Below are 19,314 nucleotides of genomic sequence, written 5' to 3' on the forward strand. Positions count from 1 at the left end.
TTGCATTTGACAAGATTTATAAAATGACATGGAGGGTTTCCCTGCTGTTGATATGCCAATTGTACTTGTTAAAATGCTATGCTTTGAATGCTTATGCATCAGGTGTTTATACTTTTTTTTTTTGTAGCAAGAAGTTGAGAAGTTTACAGATCTTGAGAAACTCTACCTCTACCTCCAACTGCCTTCTGGTCCTAGCAATGTGGAGAAAAGGTTTGTCTATGTAATTGTGGTATAATACTAATGAGACACACTGAAAGAGCTGGGTGCAGCACAGTATGGAGGCAACAAATATTAAAACGGTGCCGTATATTAAAAAAAAAAACTACTTCATGTCTGATTTTTGTGTGTGTAATGAACACAGACCTAGATTGGAATTAGCACATTCAGGCCTTAATGATTAGATTGTAGAATTTATCTGGACTCAAATTGTTAACATTTTTGTGATCTATCCCTGCCCCTGAGAGACGGGGGTGGATGTGATCATTCACCATAACTCTCAGGGCCACCAAACTATGACCAGCCAAAACAAAATGATGTGCTACAGGTTGGTCACCTTGTCCAGACTTCCCAAAATAGCGGAGGCTGCACGGACAAGTGATCAAACATATAATATAGTCGTACAAGAGACCCTATGTCAGATATACATTTTTTCACCACTGTGAGTATGGAAAAAAGCTACCACCAGATATTACCCCTTTGAATGCCAACATCTCTGTGAGAGATGTTCAAGATATCCACTTAAAATGCCAGCGTCACTCACGTTTGTTATATAAATTCAAATAAATAGTGTTGTGTAAAAAAATATTATATTTCCTATATTCGGTAAACATTACAGGTCATGATGATGAATAACAATGTTTGCTTGGCAGTTTTCATACCTATTTTGACTAATTTAATTGGCGCTCACAGGGTTAAACAACGGCAAATAACAGATTCAGGCTTTATGCCAGTCGCATCGATTTTTTTTTTTTTATTATCGATGATTATTACATCTACAAGAATAGCAGATAATAGTCCCAACCTAAAGATCCAAAAGTATCTATACTGTAGTTATTAATTTCTCGGTAGCATGTTTAATGTCACCACTTGCCACACTAGTGGTTGATTCAAGGCATCCGTTTAGGCTTCTCTTCCCTACTGCATAATAACCTAACTGGTACTTGAGTATTATCAGGGCGCCCATTACGTAGTTTACATAGTGGTGTATTCAGAATACTAATACAGCACTATTCTGGCTACGTAAACTACATAAGTGGCTCTGGAGCCCTAAAAATACACAGAGGAGGGTAAGTATAAAGCACACCACCCTGTTCCCAGTGCTGCCTCCTGTATTATCATGATAATACGCAAGTACCTAACTTTTCACTTGGCATAATCAGTGTTCATTCCCTGGCTAGAGAGTTGAAATAGCACCTTCCTCCTCACCCCAGATAAATATGATTGTATAAAAGAGTAACCTTATTCTAGAAATATAATGTACAGATCATTAATACCAGAAATAAAACTTATAACAGTTTATTACAGTTTTTATGAAGTGTATATTATGTTTCTAGAATAAAGGTATATTTATGGAAAATGTTCTCACACTCCATTGCATAAAGGTCAGCCATAGTTGAAGTTTAGCCATGGCTCTTGACGGTTGTTATAATAAATAAAACCTGTTAATAACAATAATTTGGTATTGTAGCCTGAATGATAATTGAGTCCCATGAAAAAATACTTTCCGGAAAGCAAACCATCAGAAAGGACATCCTGGGACTACTTGTTCCATAACCGCTGGAATGCCACTTTTCGTTAGCTTGATTATTCGTTGAAATTAAAAAAAATTAAATCCTCCAATTCTGTGAGTGCAGCATTGTTATACTTCAGCTATTCAACTCCTCTACCATAATGCTCAGAGGCAGATGGAGTTGAAATCATTTAAGCAGTTAGGATGGTATTTGAATGAAAGCAGCTTTATTTTTATTTGCATTTTTTTTATTACTGTAATTTAATGTAGACTTTTAATGCAAGATCACAATAAAGTATGTAGTTTTATATCCAGAAATTTGGTCATCCTAGATAAGCTATATGATTGCATGTATTACGTAGCTTAACAGTTTAATGATTGCAGCCAATTTTCAGAAGGATGTTGGCTCCTGTGTGCAAGCGGCTTGCCTGAGATCCATATTGGATGAAAGCTATCTATTGATATTTTTGTGACGCACAGGGTGTCACATTAATTCTAAAAATATTAAGTGATAAAATTTGTTTAACATTTAAGCTGTACTTACTAAATTAAACTAAATATGTAATTTCCAAAATATAGAAGAATTCTGTTGTTAAAATTGATAATAAAGACGTTTCACTTCATGGGGAACTTTTAGTCCTATTCATAGATTAGAGGTGGATGGAAAACCTCTTTCAAATGGCCTGCATTACAATCAGAGCCGGCCTTAGGCATAGGCAAACTAGGCAATTGCCTAGGGCATTTGGAATGCCCAGGGGCATCAGCAGCTTCTGCTGATGATTAAAATGATATGCAGCATGCCTATATTCTGTGTGTGAGTGAGGCTGTATCTGCATATGAAAAAGTGTATTCATGGAAATCACTGTAACATAGCATTCTGTATGCAGGTACAACCACAGTCGCACACAGAATCTATTCATGCCACATATCATTTTAATCATCAGAAGCTCCTTGTGTGTGCTGGTCATAACAATGCAAATAAGATGAATTTTCAGCAAAAAATGCACCCAACGTTAGCAGAACTGGCCAGGAGCTGAATGGTCTATTGAGGCAAGATGTATGAGGAAACATCTGTATCAAGGCAGAGGTCACAGTGTTAGCAGCTGTGCGAGTGCTGTCTGGGGGTGGGATGGTTGGGCAATAGTGTAAAGGGGCATTATGTGTGTCATGTATAAATGCATTAATAATGTGCAACATATGTGTAACAGGCATTATGTGTGTCGTGTATAAGGGCATTAATAATGTGCAATATATGTGTAAGAGGCATTATGTGTGTCATGTATAAATTCATTAATAATGTTCCACATATGAGTAAGGGGCATTATGTGTGTCATGTGTATAAGGGCATTAATAATGTGCAACATATGTGTAAGGGGCATTATGTGTGTCATTATGTGTATGAAGGGAATTAATAAAGGTTGGCATAATGTGTAAGGGGCATTATGGTTATAAGGACATTAATAATGTGTGTCATGTTTAAGGGGCATTACTGTGTGGTATTATCAGGGGTGCCAAGAGAAAGGGGTAGGGGGTACAAATTACCCAGGCCAAAGCCTGGTGGAAGGGCCCCTTAAGTGACAGCAGCAGCTGCAGCTTTTCTCCTCTGCCCAGCACACACTGCTTTGTGCTGGGCTGCAGTGTGGCCATGGAGGTGCTTAAAAAACAATATTTTCTCAGGATTTTTTTTTATAATGTGAATAATGTAAGGAGTAATGTACATTAGGTAAAGTGGTACTACTGTGTGATGTAACGTGAATAAGGGACACATCGCATGATATATTGTGAATAAAGTTGCACTACTGTGTGGCATAATTTGAATTGGGTGTACTATTGGGTGGCCATTCCCCTTCCCAGCAAGAACACACCCCTGTTTGGGCTGCGCACCCAATGTGTGCACTGTTTCTATTTAAGTATTGCGGGTAGGAGCTCAAAATGATGACTGCTATGATGAGATTTGATGGTGCTGGGAAAGGGGAGCAGGGTCAGAGGTGGAACTAGTGGCGGTGCTAGGGGGCACCAGCCAAAATCTTGCCTAGGGCACCATTTAGGCTAGGGCCGGCTCTGATTACAATCTGAGAAACGCTGTGAAGAGTGACTTGGTGATGATAATGCCACTGGCTGATATTGAAGCCAACACTAAAACATAGCTTGTAGCATTTTAATCAGTACATTTTGGGTCTCACCAGCCTAGATTGAGTTTATTTTATCTTTGTAGTGTTTTGCATTAATGACTTTCTTCCGGCTGTTGGGCCAAAAAGAGTTATCGACACAGAGCTGACCTGAGTACAGCACCATATAATATAATTCATAATTAATCATCACAATGCATCTGGGACACTTACAATTGTTCTTTGCCAAGTGCTGTTAGAAACTATGTCCAGGTTGTCAAACAAACAAGCAGGTTCTTATAGCTTGTTCTAATCTTGTATTTTTTTTTTTTTTTTTATCAATTCCTAGTGACCAGAGCTCATTGTCATCTAGCCGAGCTCAGCAAACTCATGCTTTCTCTTGGATTCGGAATACATTAGAGGAGCACCCAGAGACTTCGCTGCCAAAGCAAGAGGTCTACGATGAATATAAGTAAGTTCTGTACATATTTCTAATTTTTGTGGCATTGTAATGCTACTGCTGTACTGAGTTGGATGTGTTTTTATATTTCGTAGGTGTTGTTAATTTGAACAAATGATTATTACAATGACTGTACTACAGTAGTTCTGGGTTTTTTTTTTCCGGACTTTCCCTTCTGCCCTATTAAGGACTCTGATTCCAATGTGGTCAGCTCCATTGCACTGAGATAAACGGTCTGTTTTGAGATAGAACTTTGAAAGCAATTAACATCAATATAGTACCTTGCAATGCTCATCTATTTTTGATTCCCCCCCCGGAATGTTTTTGCTTTTTTCACTATGCCATTTGTTGTAAATAAACACCTAAATACATTTGTAATCCAATCACACATTGGTCTCATATTAATATTTGCTTTTCGCAGGACAGAAAGTTGTGGATGCTTAATAGCACTTTACTGCTCCTCCTTGCAGTTGAGATCATGTAATTGTAGATGTTGTACATTATGCCATAGTGTTTACACCTCCGACAAACTATACATCCCTAGTGCATTGTGGGTTTTTACAAATGATATGTCTCTTTATATGTATGTTGAGACATACCACATCAGCTGTGCAGCAAACATGTCTATATATATCATGCATATATACATGCCTGTGTGTTTGGGCAACCCACTGACGAACCTTTTATGTGGCCACAGGAACCACCAACAATGACATTACAAATTTAAATACCTGCCTAGTGGTGATGTCTGGCTAATTGTTTATATCTCACCAAATTAGTTTGTGGGTTGGTCGGTGGATTGCTTAAGCTTGGCACACACTAGGCAATGTCGGGCACATTGTCTCGTGTGTACCAGCTATGTTGCTGACTATGCATGCTTCTGCGTATCACCAGCAACATCCTCAGTCAGTCCTTCATGCAGGGCAGACAGACATTGCTAGTGAGGGACCAGCAGGGGTCGAAAATTAGTTTTTCGCGATCTTTTTTTAAATTTTTCATAGGAAATTGTTGACTATCCTATCATTTGAAAATCTTAGTGTGTACCCAGCTTTGCCTTTCCCTTTTGGTTGGAAATGGATTGGTTTTAGCATATGTAACCATCTCCACTTACGCCAGGCTGCAGCATCGGAAAGTGGGATCTATCCCCAGAAATATCTCTTGTTCCTGCAGTGCAGCTGGTCGCAGTAGTTGGTTGTGTAGATCTGCATGAGTGCTACAGTACAATCAGACTAATAACTGCTTTGTTATGACACAATCATGAGCTGCCTTCTCTTTCAGTCTGTGCACTTGTTCCTTGGCTTTTCTACAGTGGTTTTGGTGTTCCCCAGCATAAACAGATTTCACTACACGTTTGCACTGTAACCACCCAAATATCCTCAGCTCTGGCAGTGCATAAAATAGTGTAAATGCTAGCACTAATCTCTTACAGGATAAATGAATAAATGTCTCCTCTAATTGTATGAACAACATGCAATACAACAGGGCTGGGCAACAGCGGCCCTCCAGATGTTAATGAACTACACATCCCAGGATGCTTTGCATTAGTTTTGCTATGTGGCCATGCTGAAACTGATGCAAGGAATGCTGGGATGTGTAGTTCATCAACATCTGGAGGGCCGGTGTTGCCCAGCCCTGCAATACAATGTACAAAATACATCTCTTGTTTAGTATTCACACCACAGCATTGTGGGGATGGGGACATTAGATCTACAGTCACTAGTTAGACGCATGAAATTGGTCGACACAAGCATTATGTCGACATGGAAATGGTTGACATGATTTTTTGATGGTTGTTTATTAAATGTTTTTTTTAATGGTTTTTCATACTTTACTTTCCAAGTGGGCATAGAGTGAGGATATAATATTGTGCCGTGCGAGGGGACGCGGTACACATGTTGACTTAAGTTGACATAGACACCAAAAAAAACCCATGAAAAGCATATGTCGACCTAATGAACATTTTGACCTATTTAATGTGTCGACCTTTAGTAATCGACCTAATGACTGTCGACCTAAGTTCTGTGGTCCCTGTGTCCCAAACCCCCCTGTTGTGTACTAATTGAAAATCTCTGTTTTAAAGGTTTGCTTCAGCTTTTGGCATAGCCGAATTAAGGAAAATCGATCAATTGCTGTAATTTAACAGCAATAAGATAACTTTTATATATAATCTTGGTAACAAATCATTCATCTCGTAAACTGTTTAATTGTTCTGCTATAATGTAACAAAAAAATGGCATGTTTTAATTGTACTGGATAGGTTTATCCAGAGAAATGGTTGTTTTTCTTCGCATCGTACATTGATCTGAAGTCAAATTGTTTGTAATCCACAGATCCTTTTCATACGCATTCCATTGGATCATCTGATGTTTCAGTCACTGTCCGACATCTTATTTTAATGTTTGTTGCATTCATAACGTGTGTGTTCTTGTCTTTCAGGAGCTATTGTGACAATCTTGGATATCACCCACTAAGTGCTGCGGACTTTGGAAAGATTATGAAAAACGTGTTTCCAAACATGAAGGCACGTCGCCTGGGCACAAGAGGCAAATCTAAATATCCTTTACTTCAAGAGTTTCCAAATGTGCATGGGCCCCTTCACACAGCATCTGTTGTTGTACTTCAACTTGCAACTATATTTAGGAAAGCATTCTGCAAATGAAAAACAATGCAGTGTAGTGTGTAGAAAGGAGATACAATGTAGGATTAGCATCTCTCGCCTGCAGAATACGATAAATGATAGCCCTCATCAGTTGTTGCTTATTTATTTTTACCTGTGGAGTACAATCAATGTCTTATAAATGGTAAAATCAAGTGAAAAATGCTGCTCTGCATATGTGTATGTAAAAAATAATAATGTATACAGGGTGTGGCACTCTGGTCGTACTTGGACACGCTGACCTTGCTTAATATCAAAATTTTTGATACAATTTTACCGTCTTCCTGTTGTCCTGAATCTGGTAAAAATTATTCTGAATCATTACTATTAAGCCATATCAGCGTGTTTTGACCAGAGTGCCACACCCTGCATGTGTATATGTTGCGGATGCCGTTATGCCGTGAGGGCACCAAATGTGGAACTGACTGTGTTGCAGTCAGGGCCGGATAAAATGATCATGCTAACTGCTGCTACCAGCAGTTTTCGTTGGTGTTATCATTTTACCCAGCCCTGACTGCCGCAACTACAGTGTTTCTATTTCATCCCATAGGAGTGTAAGGGCAACGGGCGAAGCCATTCTTCTGAGTGTGAGTGCCAGACCGTTTGTGTGTAATATATATTGTACAGCCCAATAGTTCTAGGCAGGTGTGCAAAAAATGCTGCAAAGTAATAAATAGAAGTGTTTAATAATCTTACATGTTGATTAAAGTAAACCGAAGAGATATCTAAATCAAATCCATATTTGGTGTCACCAATCTTTGTGCGAGTGTACCTAGAAGAACTAATGCAGTTTTGGAGGCAACGTTTTTGAAGGAAGTTTCTGTGGATGTAGTCTTGCTCAAATCTTTCTGCCTCTTTATCTAAAATTAGACAGACACTATGATGTTGAGATCAGGGCTCTGTGGACTCCTTGTTCTTCTTTACAATAAAGATAGTTCTTAATGACATTGGCTGTATGTTTGGGGTGGTTATCCTGCTGCAGAATAAATTTGGAGCCAATCAGACTCCTCCCTGATGGTGTTGCATGAGGTAAAATTACCTGCCTGTCTTTCTCAATGTTGAGGACACCATAAACCCCTTGAGTGGTGGGTTTTGCTGGGGCAGGTTTGTCCTGCCCCAGCAAAACCCACCACAGAAAGTTGGAAGCCCCCCTCACCTCCGCTCCGGCGTTAGTACGCCGGAGCTTCCCTGCTGCCGCTGCCTAAGCCACCTGTCACATTCAGCAGTGACATCGGCGGCAGGCTGGGGGATGTTCGCGGCGGCTCGGGAGGACTCCGGTGGCTGAGTGCTCCCGAGTTCCCCCGAGCCGCGCCGACCATACCCGAGCCTGCCGCCGACGTCACTAAAAAATTAGTGACGGCTGGCTGGAGGGCGGGTCAGGGGAGCTCTGGCGTACCGATCACCTGAGCAAAGGTGACGGGGGGACTGGAAGGGTTGGGGGGGGGGGGAGGAATGCTCTAGAGGTGCTGCGCCAGTGGTGCACACCTATTCTATATTGCCTGGAATTTCCGGGCATACCACCCAAGGGGTTAATCCTGACTAAACTCCATTTGCTGAAATGCAGCCCTAGATTTGCAAGGAACCGCCCCCATGCGTCACTGCCCACTGCTATTGTTAATTGATAAGAAAAACTGGTACTTATGTATTAACTGGGCTCCCATGTTAAATGCACCCCATTTTTTCATACCCCTACTATCCAACTACGCATGGAGTTGATTTTATATAGTGTGGCGAGCGCAGCGAGCCACCGTGCCCGAAGCGTGGCGAGCGCAGCGAGCCCCGCGAGGGGACGCGGTCTCATAAGAAAAACGGGAGCCCAGATATTACATAAGTACCGAAAAACTAACACTTCTAACTTTTGAAACTATACATACTTTTGCAGCATGTTTTCCACACCTGCCTAAATCTTTCGCACAGTAGTGGGTGTGTTTGTGTACGACATAAACATCTAGTCTGAGATGTTCATGGTTATTACCCATAGGTATACTGTGGAGCTGTGATACTTGGACTTATTACATAATACAGTGATTGGGAGCAGGTGGGGAGGTGATGGGCAAGATGTTGGCTTGTGAATAGATTTCAATTACTTGTCGGATTATTTTATTTATGCGTGAGTGTCTGGCAGTAGCCAGGTAATTTTGTAGCACGTGGTGGAATTTTGGGTCAAAAAAGAGTTTTGTTTGGGTGACTAGATACACTTGGGCGGCCCTTTTAAATATTAGAGGGCCTTAGGTCTAGATCAGGTTGCTTATTATCTGCCATTTGTATATGGGATACGGTCACTAGGTTGACAGTACAAAGGTCGACATGTCTTAGGTTGATAGTCGTTAGGTCGACGTAGGTTCACGTTTATCTTGAGCCGACATGTGGGCATGGAGGGAGAACAGAATAGTGTGCCGAGCTCAGCGAGGCATCGCCCCCAAAGCATGGCGAGCGCAACGAGCAATGCGACTGGATGCAGTGCCCTGATACGGTGTCCATGTCGACATCCGGGACAAAATAAATGTAAAAAACTCATGTCAACCTAAGGCCTGTCTACCTTCAGTGGTCGACGTAATGCATGTCGACATTAGTTTGGTCGATCTAATGATTCACACCCTCGTATAAAGTTATTAGTTATACAGCAATTGTTGTCTATTAATAATAGTTTGACATAAAGTAATAAATAATCTGTGTATAAAGTAGAAATATTGAATCATGATCTTTCCATCTGGAATTTTTCTCTTAATTTTTTTTTATACAGTCATTTAATAAATTATAATTGGAACTTTTAGGTGAAAATACACCTACTACATATAAACAAGGTAAAATATCAATTTTCTCCATTAGAAAGCATAACTTATTCACAGAGAAATATGTGAAAAACATTTTATCCACAGTCTGACTCCAGACAATTCTGTAAACCACTGTATTTTGCTGTAAGGAAAAGATTTAGGGCTATCGTTTAATGTGTTTTTATATCGTTTGCTTATTACTATTCTGCTGCTGTTGTAGAGGTGACCTTAACTAGATTACGTATTGCTACAGCGGGCTGAGGAAGAAGGCTTTTGTGCACATGCCATCACTGCCTAACCTGGACTTTAACAAAACTGGAGATGGGGTAATGATCAGATGACCTTTTTTATGCATATTTTCATACTTTTCCACTCCAACTCTGTTATGTCTATAGTAGTACCGTGGATACAACACCAGCAGACTTCATAAGAATGTAATTGGCCATGTTATTTCAATACATCATCCATTCACTTTCCCCTCCAGGCTGGACTAATGTAATCTCCTCTTATGTGGCAACCCTGACAAATGCCTGTTTTCACTCCAATCTATTCTAAATGCTGCATCCTTGTTCCTTTGTCTCACCAAACGCACCTCACCTCTTCTACAAGCCCTTCACTGACTTCCCTATTTAGAAAATAATTCAAGCTTCTCACATGCACTTTCAAAGTCCTCACCAACTCCTCCTCCATTTACATTTCTGGCCTTATCTCCCTTTACACTCCTGCCCATCCTCTTCTCTGCCTCTCTTGCCTATGGATCACTTTCTCCCACTTCTGACTCAGAATTTCTCTACCTCTTCCCCTCAGACTCTCCACCTCTCTATAAAACGGTCTCTCAAGATCCACTTCACCAAACCTAGCCAAATCTCACCTTTTCTGTCTGTTCCATTCTTCCCATCATGAGCAGGGTCCTCTTCCTGGCACACAAGTTCGTGTTTTCTGCCACCCTAACACTTACTTACTATGTTTATGTAACCCATCTGCTGCACTTATCTTTTTTTTTTTTAATGCGTCTGAACAAGCGCATTCCCTGATAACTAGGTAGTTAAAACAAAAGTCCTAACTTTTCACGGATTGTGTTTGTGCCCCTTAATGTTATGTAAAGGGGCGTCATCAAGGGGCTCCAGTGAAAAATGTGTCTGTCATTGAATGGCTCCGTGCATTTAAGCCCGATCTTACTACCCCCTTCACTCACAGTATTTAAAACCAAACCGGATTTAATTCAAACATACAGGAATTGCCCTTAGCGGGCAAAGAAATAGATCTGCACACCAATATCACTTATATTCTGTAGTACATACTGAACCCCCCCCCCCCCCAAAAAAAAATAATATATTATTTATATGTCTGTAGAAGGAGTATAGAAGGAAGCGCTTCTTAGTGCAACAACGTTTTTATTAAAAGGCAAATCGCCACTTTAAAAGGACAAAGATATACAGGTACTCGTACCCAACAATTCATCAGTGTGGGCTTGAATACCACATGATATAAAACAATTCCAATAATTAGCAACCGTCACCGTCAGTCTCCTCTGGAGTATTAAGAGCTGGGGGGCCACGCTGGTCCGTGCGTCTCTGTTCTCAGGACCTTACAGCAAGGCAGCGGCTCTCCCTCTCCTGGCCGGTGTCTGGTTGTAGTTAGCGTCTGGTGAGGCAGGGCCAAACGCGTTTCGTCATGGAATTCGTCAGTGGGCTGTCTCGCCAGACGCAAAGCTCACATTTATACAACCCCTGTAATTAGTATTCTCTTAATACAGCTGTTCATTTTGATCTCACCTCATGAGAGACGTAAGGCTTCTCTGTTGCCAATCATTGCTAACATAAAACATAACAAACATGGGACACTTACATTCAATCAAAACACCGATAAGTACTGCTGTGCTGTGCACAAACGTGCTTGTTGAGAATTCAAAGTGGAGTCTCTTACATTAATAATAATAATTCTCATGTATATGTGTGTATATATTTATAGGGGCTGCTGCCCTATACAGCCAAAATTGTCCGATATATACAAAAAGAGAAAAGGGACTATCTATTAAGGGCGGACAATTTTTTTAAAAAAAAAAGTTTACTTTATATGTGCGTCTTTAATAGACAGTCCCTTTTCTCTTTTTGTATATATCTGGGATTCAAAACTAAAAATTAAAGAATGCACATGTGTTTAAGGAGGAATCATGGCAGGAAATTGCCTTTTGGTATTTAAAGAAGACTCAGAGCATGCTGATTCTCCTGTGTCATCGGACATTCACAATCAGAGGTGGCTTACTGATCACCTTTCAAATATTCCAGTTACCTGTGGATTCTGTCCAATCCTGGGTACACGTCAGTAGTAACAGATTTTATTCAACTCTTCTTTCTTTCCCCACATTTACTAATGTATTGCCTCTGGGGGTGCATTAGCCTCTGTGTTTTTCTTATTCCAGTTGCCCCACATTTTATGTAACGCAGACTAACAGGAGAACACTATGTTTTACAGCTTTCTATTAGATATCTTGTTATGCTTCCATGCTTTTAGGTTGGGGAATAGGCATCTCTGGCGTGGTTCATTAGGTAGACACCAAAAGGTAGACCTGCACAAGCTCGACACTGGAAAAAGGTCGACATGATTTTTTCACATGCACTCTCCATACTTTACCATCCACGTGAAAACGTTCTCCAACTGGGAACATTAAAGTCACCTAGTGGGAACAGTAAAGTATGATAAAGTTCAATAGATGAAAGAAAAATCCCTGAAAACTCATGTTGACCATTCCCTTGTCACCCTTTTGCTTGCATTAATCTTTTAACAATGTCAAAATGGCTGATAGACTATGTCTAGGTTCACAGTCAATAGGTTGGCTAATTGACTTGTAACCTAGACATGCTCTATCAGCCACTCGGATACCAGGTGTCTCAGTATATGTGCTCTGGGTGTCTAAAAAGAAAAACCCTCCTCGTGTCTCTGCGGTGATCTGACTTGCCCCGCTGACAGCGCTCAGCTAGTGCTTTGATTGGCCACAGCTTACTGATAATGATGTTTCACACAGCAGTCCCAAAAGTTCTTAGGGTATTTCTGTTTATCCCCCTTTCCATTGCTCCATCTGGTAAATCTAGAATGTACATTAATGGATAGCCTCATGTCTTAATTACCCAGTTCTCCCAACAGTTCAATTTTTTAAGCAGATAGTTTCTCCCTGGAATGTTATCTACCTTTTTCTTCCTCCTTTCTCTTTTCCATCCCTGCTCAAGCTCACGGTGACAGCATCTTATTGTATGGTCTCCATGGACCTTCTTTGGCTGAAGATAAATAGCTAATGAGCAAAATCCAACTCTTTGTTAGTAGCAGTTGTGGTTCCTTATTTATTGAGATTTACAGCCAGTCACATGAGGACACACAAGCTATTCAAACAGCTAGGGGTAAAACTGTTTCCTGTCAATGATGTCAGCACTGCCTGACCTATGGCTACATTGAGGTGTACCGTGTTCTCCCCAGAAAATTATTTCAGCCAGGTGACATCAAGAAGTAGCTAGGTGGGGTTCTTCACAATAACAAAAGTGGGGTGCTGCACTGTCAGAGGTTTTTTTTAGGACCGACTATTGGTACTCATTGCAGTTTAAAAAAAAGTCTCTCAGCCCACACCACCAAACACACACCAAAAATGATGAATGTGCATGCCAAAAATGTACAATCTAATGCCTACTATACATCAAACACACCCGATTTGCGGGACCCTTCCAGCCATTCCGGGAGGGAAGGCAAGTATGACTTGTGTAGTTTCACGGCGCCACTGCCTGGATCGCATTGCATGTGATGCGATTTAGCACACACCCCCATCGCATCGCATGCAAATCGCATGCGATCTACCACACCCCCACTATCCACGTCAGTCCAAAGCATGTCGAGCGTACGCGGTATGCGTCCTCCCGACCTGTTCATACCCCCACTATCCACATCTACGTGGAGTTGATTTTATAAAGTGGGGCGCGGAATACATGTCCACGTCCTCTAGCGTGGCTCGCAAAGCTTCAGGCTAGGTTTCTCGCTGCGCTCGCACACACTTTATAAAATCAACTCCACGCTGACGTGGATAGTGGGGGAATGAACAGGTCGGGAGGACGCGTACAGTGACTCCTTGCGGGCCTCGCTGCACTCGCCATGCTTCGGGCTGACATGGATAGTGAGGGTGTGCTAATTCGCATCAAATCAAATTGCATGCAATTTGAATGTGATTTGCGTGCGCTGCGATAGGGGTGTATGCTCAATTGCATTGCATTACACGCAAATCGCATGCAAATCGAATGTGATTTGCATGAGATGCAATCCGCAGGGCAGTGGCGCCGTGAAACTACACAAGTACCATCCATACTGCCCCTCTTGCCCCCGCAGCTCACTTGGCTCCGTCACTGCGGTGAGATCAACAGCGTTGCGTCATCTCACTTTGACAGAACATCCTGTCACGTCACTCCACGCTACAACGTGGCAGCCCCGGAAGAGAGGAGGGCAGCAGCGCAGGGAGGAGGTGGCATTACCAGGGTGATGGTGGTGGCAGTGTGCCAGGCTGGCAGTGGCACCCCGCTCCCTATACATTGTGTACAGGGACAGCCAATCAGGAGCCACCACTGCCGGACCAAGAGCCCACTCTGCCCAGCCAGGGAATGCAAGGTGGCAGGGTGCACCTTGCCAGGTGAACACTGGTGTAGCTCCAGCTAATAAATTGGAGATGCATATACTCTATATCCTATGTGATGGTTTATAAAGACAGAAAATGTTACAAAAATTGCCTTAGTGTAGTAAAATTAAATGTAAAACCCCTCACCTACAGTATGTAATCTTTAACTCTATTTTTTTCAATATTAAATACTACAAAATAGTAATTGCATTTATGGTGAATTTTAGTTGTATTTTGATTGTTCCTTTTTACTGCATTTTTATAGTGTGCTGACCAGTTGTCCTCTTTTTCAGCTGGATGGAATGGAGGTATCTGCTCAGCTGCAGAATGCAGATGAAGAGGTTGTGTCCGCAGCCTGCCGTCTGGTTTGTGAATGGGCGCAGAAGGTCCTCAGTCAGCCATTTGATTCCGTTTTAGAATTGGCACGTTTTCTTGTAAAAAGTCACTACATTGGCACTAAATCCATGGCAGCATTAACTGTAATGGCAGGTGACTCAGCAGGTAATAATGTTGTGAACTTTTAAGTGTATGTCAAGCTTTTTCCCCAGTGCCTGCACTTATTGGGGATTTCCATAGCTTAATCCCTGATAGGCTAGCCCTTCAGAGACTTCATGATACTTTGGTCTGGAAATTTATCCCAGATCCATGTGTTATTGTCCAAAAATGTGCTTTTTCTAGATCTCTCTAGATTTACTCATCTTTCTACTTACAGCTCAAGGCAGCAATGCACTGCAAACAGAGCTATCGGTGCTGAAAGAATGTATTTATTTATTTATTAGCAGTTTCTTATATAGCGTACACAGATTTCGGCAGCGTTTACAGAGAATATTTGACCATTCACATCAGTCCCTGCCCCAGTGGAGCTTACAATCTATATTCCCTACCAAATGTACACGCACACACAGACATTCTAGGGTTAATTTTTTGGGAGCCAATTAACCTACCAGTATATTTTTGGATTGTGGGAGAAAACCGGAGTACCCGGAGGAAACCCACGCAAGTACAGGGAGAATATACAAACTCCTCACAGTTAGGGCCATGGTGGGAATCGAACCCATGACCTCAGCGCTGTGAGGCAGTAATGCTAACATTACACCATCCGTACTGCCCAATGTATATCCATATGGCAAAACAGTTGAAGACAAAAATCAGCAATTACTGCTTACTGCAATAATAGGTGATTTACGTGTCTTTGAGTGCCAGTATTTTGACCACATTGTAAATGTGGTTATATTAGTACACATTTTGTACAGTACTTATTATGTTTCCTTATTATGCTCATATTTGCTATTATGCAAGTTTGTTATGTTACTCCATTTACCAAGTTTTCTTATTTTATTGTAAACGATATTGTGAAAATAAAAGCTTATAAAAAGCTTATAAATAGTGCCTCACATACGAGTGCAGTTCATGCAAAATATAATTTATTTAAAAAACAGCAATATTTTTGCTTCACTGTAAAGGTCAGAAGTATATACTGCAACATGTCCTCTCTCATAGACTTTTCTGGGGTATAAAACTCTTCCCTACAGCTTGGTAAGCCAGTAATATAGTTTTAGATTACTTTTTAGTTCTACATTCTAAATTCTACCTTTAGTAGAATAAGATAGTGAACAAAACAGAATCAAGTCACCTAGCTTATAATGCAGTGGTTCTTTGTTGCAACCCTTGGGATGTTCTAAGCTTTATGTATTTCTTAATATAGCACCAGGTACACACTAGCGCAAAAACAGGACATTTGGGTACTGATAAATTAAAAAGCTGTAATTGGGTAAACTGATAATAACCATAGCCCAGAAAATTAGGTACTTATGTAGTACCAGGGCCCCCACTAAGTACTTGGCTTAGTGTGGTATTCTCCGTAAGAAGATTGCATCGCATCACCTGTTATAGTGTTAGTGTTTTACGATGGGTGCCATGCGATGTTACTAAGTAATTTATTCACTGCTCTTTTCCTACCTGTTAAATGATGCGTGAGATGCATTACCTGTACTATCATTTCTACACACACACACACCCCCCCCCTGCACTATAATTTGTACCTCCCCCCCCACTATCCAAGCCACCTCTAAGCCTTATCAGCGCAGCGTTACCCCACTATCCACGCCACCCCGAAGCGTGGCGAGCGGCGGCGGACGCGTCCTCCCGACCTTTTCATACCCCCACTATCCACATCGACGTGGAGTTGATTTTACATAGTGTTGCGAGCGCAGTGAGCCACTGAGCACCGAAGCGTGGCGAGCGCAGTGAGCCCCGCTGGGGACGCGGAATACATGTAAAGTAGTGCGCAGAGCTCGCTGCGCTCGCCACGCTTCGGGCTCGGTGGCTCGCTGCAGTTGCCACACTATATAAAATAAACTTCACGCTGACGTGGATAGTGGGGGTACGAAAAGGTCGGGAGGTCGCCACCCCTCGTGAGGCTCGCTGCGCTCGCCACGCTAGGGGGTCATACAACACTTCTGAAACAGTAATGTGGACACATGTTAACATTAAACTTTCAATTTACTGAATAATAATTATCATAAAATATAAGACGAATAATGAAAAGATTACGAACAATAATAAAAGATTAAAGAATGATGAATAATGATTCAAAGATTATGAACAATAAAAATAATAATAAAAGATGAAGTAATGATAAAAAAAAGGCAGTCACTGAGAGGGCACTGCAGTAGCCTTTGGCAGTAGGGTCACAGCATGCAAGATTTTTTTAAATGGATCTTCTTCTCCTAGTCTTTTTTCCACATGATCCCCTGTAGATAGGATTCTAAGTGGTGCCTTGCAGTGCCTCTCTGTCTTTTATTGCACCATTTGGCAGCCCCCCACATCCGCTCTATATTTTGGGTGTGTACCCCTGATTCAGGGTCGACAAAATTGTAGCAGTGATTCACCCTGCAATGTTCGTACTCTGCCTGCTGCAGTTCTTGGGCATTATATGCCCTCCAGCAGTCAGAATAGATGACGGCCCCGGGAGCGACATTTGCATTGATGGCAGACATAAGGGTCGTGGTGTCTCCCCTTTTAACGGCGGTCAGGAAGCAGGCCCCTGTCTCCCTGCATATACCACCGAATACCCATTGCTGGGGCAGCATCCTCCCAATGTTATACTTCCTCTTCACAAAAAGAGTCTCATCCACCTCCACCACCAAGCCAGGGCCTCCAATTTGGGTCTGCGGCTGTGACAGCAGATCCATGGTGCAGGCCTCCCTCATGAGGCCGTTGTATTGCACCGTCGTCTTAATAGACATATATTAGCTCCCATCTGACAGTACTGCACACTGGTAAGCTCCTGTGCCCAGGAGTAGAGAAACCGGACCAGGGTTAGTAACGGCAGACGGCTTCCAGGGAACCAGTGGTCTGCTCGAATGCTGACCTTCTTCCGGCAACACTTTTTGTGGCAGCGCCAAGTCCCTTATTTGACAGAAAGCCTCATCGGATGCCCGTTAACGCAAGTCTGCGTAACGGGCAGCAATTTCTTTTCTTGGAAAAAAAAAAAGCACAGCCTCCTCCTCTGATGTAGGCAGGGTGAACATTGACATCTGCTCACCTGCCATGCCTGCGCTGTGCACACAGGTCATTGGAACAACTTTGAGTAGCATCCATCACTGACACCAAATAACCTCAGAGTGAGTGACCGGGAGCACTTACGCAAGTTCTGACTGACTACGCTATTTGCGTAGCTTAAGCTTATTCACAAAGCATAGATACGGTCATCTATCAGTACTCTATGCATATCCATCCATATAAACTACTGAGATCGCATTGCATCGCATGGCACTAAAACGGGACATGCGATGCAATTTCCTTCCGCAACCGTACGTATGTAAATTGGGCGCCCAATACCGAAAATTAATATGTACCGAAAATTAATATGACTAATTGTATATCCCTTATTTATTTAGGGTTGTAGATATTTCATTTGTAATACTTACATTTTAATGTTCTTTTTGTTATTCCACCTCATTTCTTTCCTTGCAGTTTATAAAGGATGATAGAGCACAGCATATGCCTAAATGCTTTGCATAAGATTTTTGAATCGCTTGTTAGCACTAATGTAACCAGGTGTTCTTGTCTTCTTGTAGGATTAAAAGGAATAACACAGGCATCTGCGTTTGTACCTATGTCTGAAAGCAATGCCTTCCATCCTCAAGTGAAGACCTTAGCTTCCCCTGTAGATGCTAAACAACAATTACAGCGGAAAATCCAGAAGAAACAGCAGGAACAAAAACTTCAGTCGCCTTTACCAGGAGAATTGCAAATGAAGAAACAAGATGGAGCTGCTCCCAATGGAATCACTAGTGTCTGTAATGGAAGTCCTGCAATCCTCTCTCCACAGCCTATTGGAATTGTTGTAGCAGCTGTTCCTAGCCCAATTCCGGTAATTTTCATGAGCAGTCGCTCTTTTATGAAGGCTTCTATTTTTAGGCGGTTTGCTTATTATTATTATGATGATGATGCAGTGGTCCTTATTTACATAGTTTGTAGGATCATGATATTTATGTTTTCATAGCTCTGAATGAATAACCTTTTTGCAAACTCTCAATTCTTATGTTTTCTTAGATTACATTTATGACGATGGTTCTTTTAGTAAAGTATTATAACAATATAATTTTTCAGACTCTCATACGCTGCAATTTGCTACTTAAACAAAATATTTAAAGTTTGTGGCCTTTTAACCTTTTCTGCTGTTGTGAAATACATTACACATATACACTGACTTCTTAAAGATTAGATGACTCCTCATTAACACTTCTAGGGATAATCAAATCTCAGAGGCAATTTACTGCTGGTAATGGATTTAAAGAGCGAGCCCCGATACTGGCCCACGGATACCCTGATGCTAGCCTTTATTGGAGATTTTGCAGCATGCTGAAGTATAATCCATGATAAAGAGGCCTCGGAGTCACCATAACACATAGGTCTGAGAACTTATCCCAGA

At 41.6% G+C, this 19,314-nt stretch overlaps 1 protein-coding gene across 1 annotated transcript in view; it reads left to right on the forward strand.

Moving 5' to 3' along the window:
• The window catches only part of RFX7 (regulatory factor X7), a 124,759-nt gene that overhangs the window by 99,022 nt on the left and 6,423 nt on the right, over positions 1-19,314 (forward strand). The window contains exons 3-8 of the mRNA XM_083183858.1: positions 128-210; positions 4,187-4,309; positions 6,734-6,850; positions 9,969-10,053; positions 14,669-14,876; positions 18,458-18,753. Of these exons, the coding sequence (XP_083039984.1) occupies positions 128-210; positions 4,187-4,309; positions 6,734-6,850; positions 9,969-10,053; positions 14,669-14,876; positions 18,458-18,753 (912 nt within the window). The remainder of the gene's footprint in view (positions 1-127; positions 211-4,186; positions 4,310-6,733; positions 6,851-9,968; positions 10,054-14,668; positions 14,877-18,457; positions 18,754-19,314) is intronic.

Source organism: Crinia signifera, chromosome 4 (genome assembly GCF_055691185.1).
Source record: "Crinia signifera chromosome 4, ASM5569118v1, whole genome shotgun sequence".
In the NCBI taxonomy this organism is placed as follows: domain Eukaryota; kingdom Metazoa; phylum Chordata; class Amphibia; order Anura; family Myobatrachidae; genus Crinia; species Crinia signifera.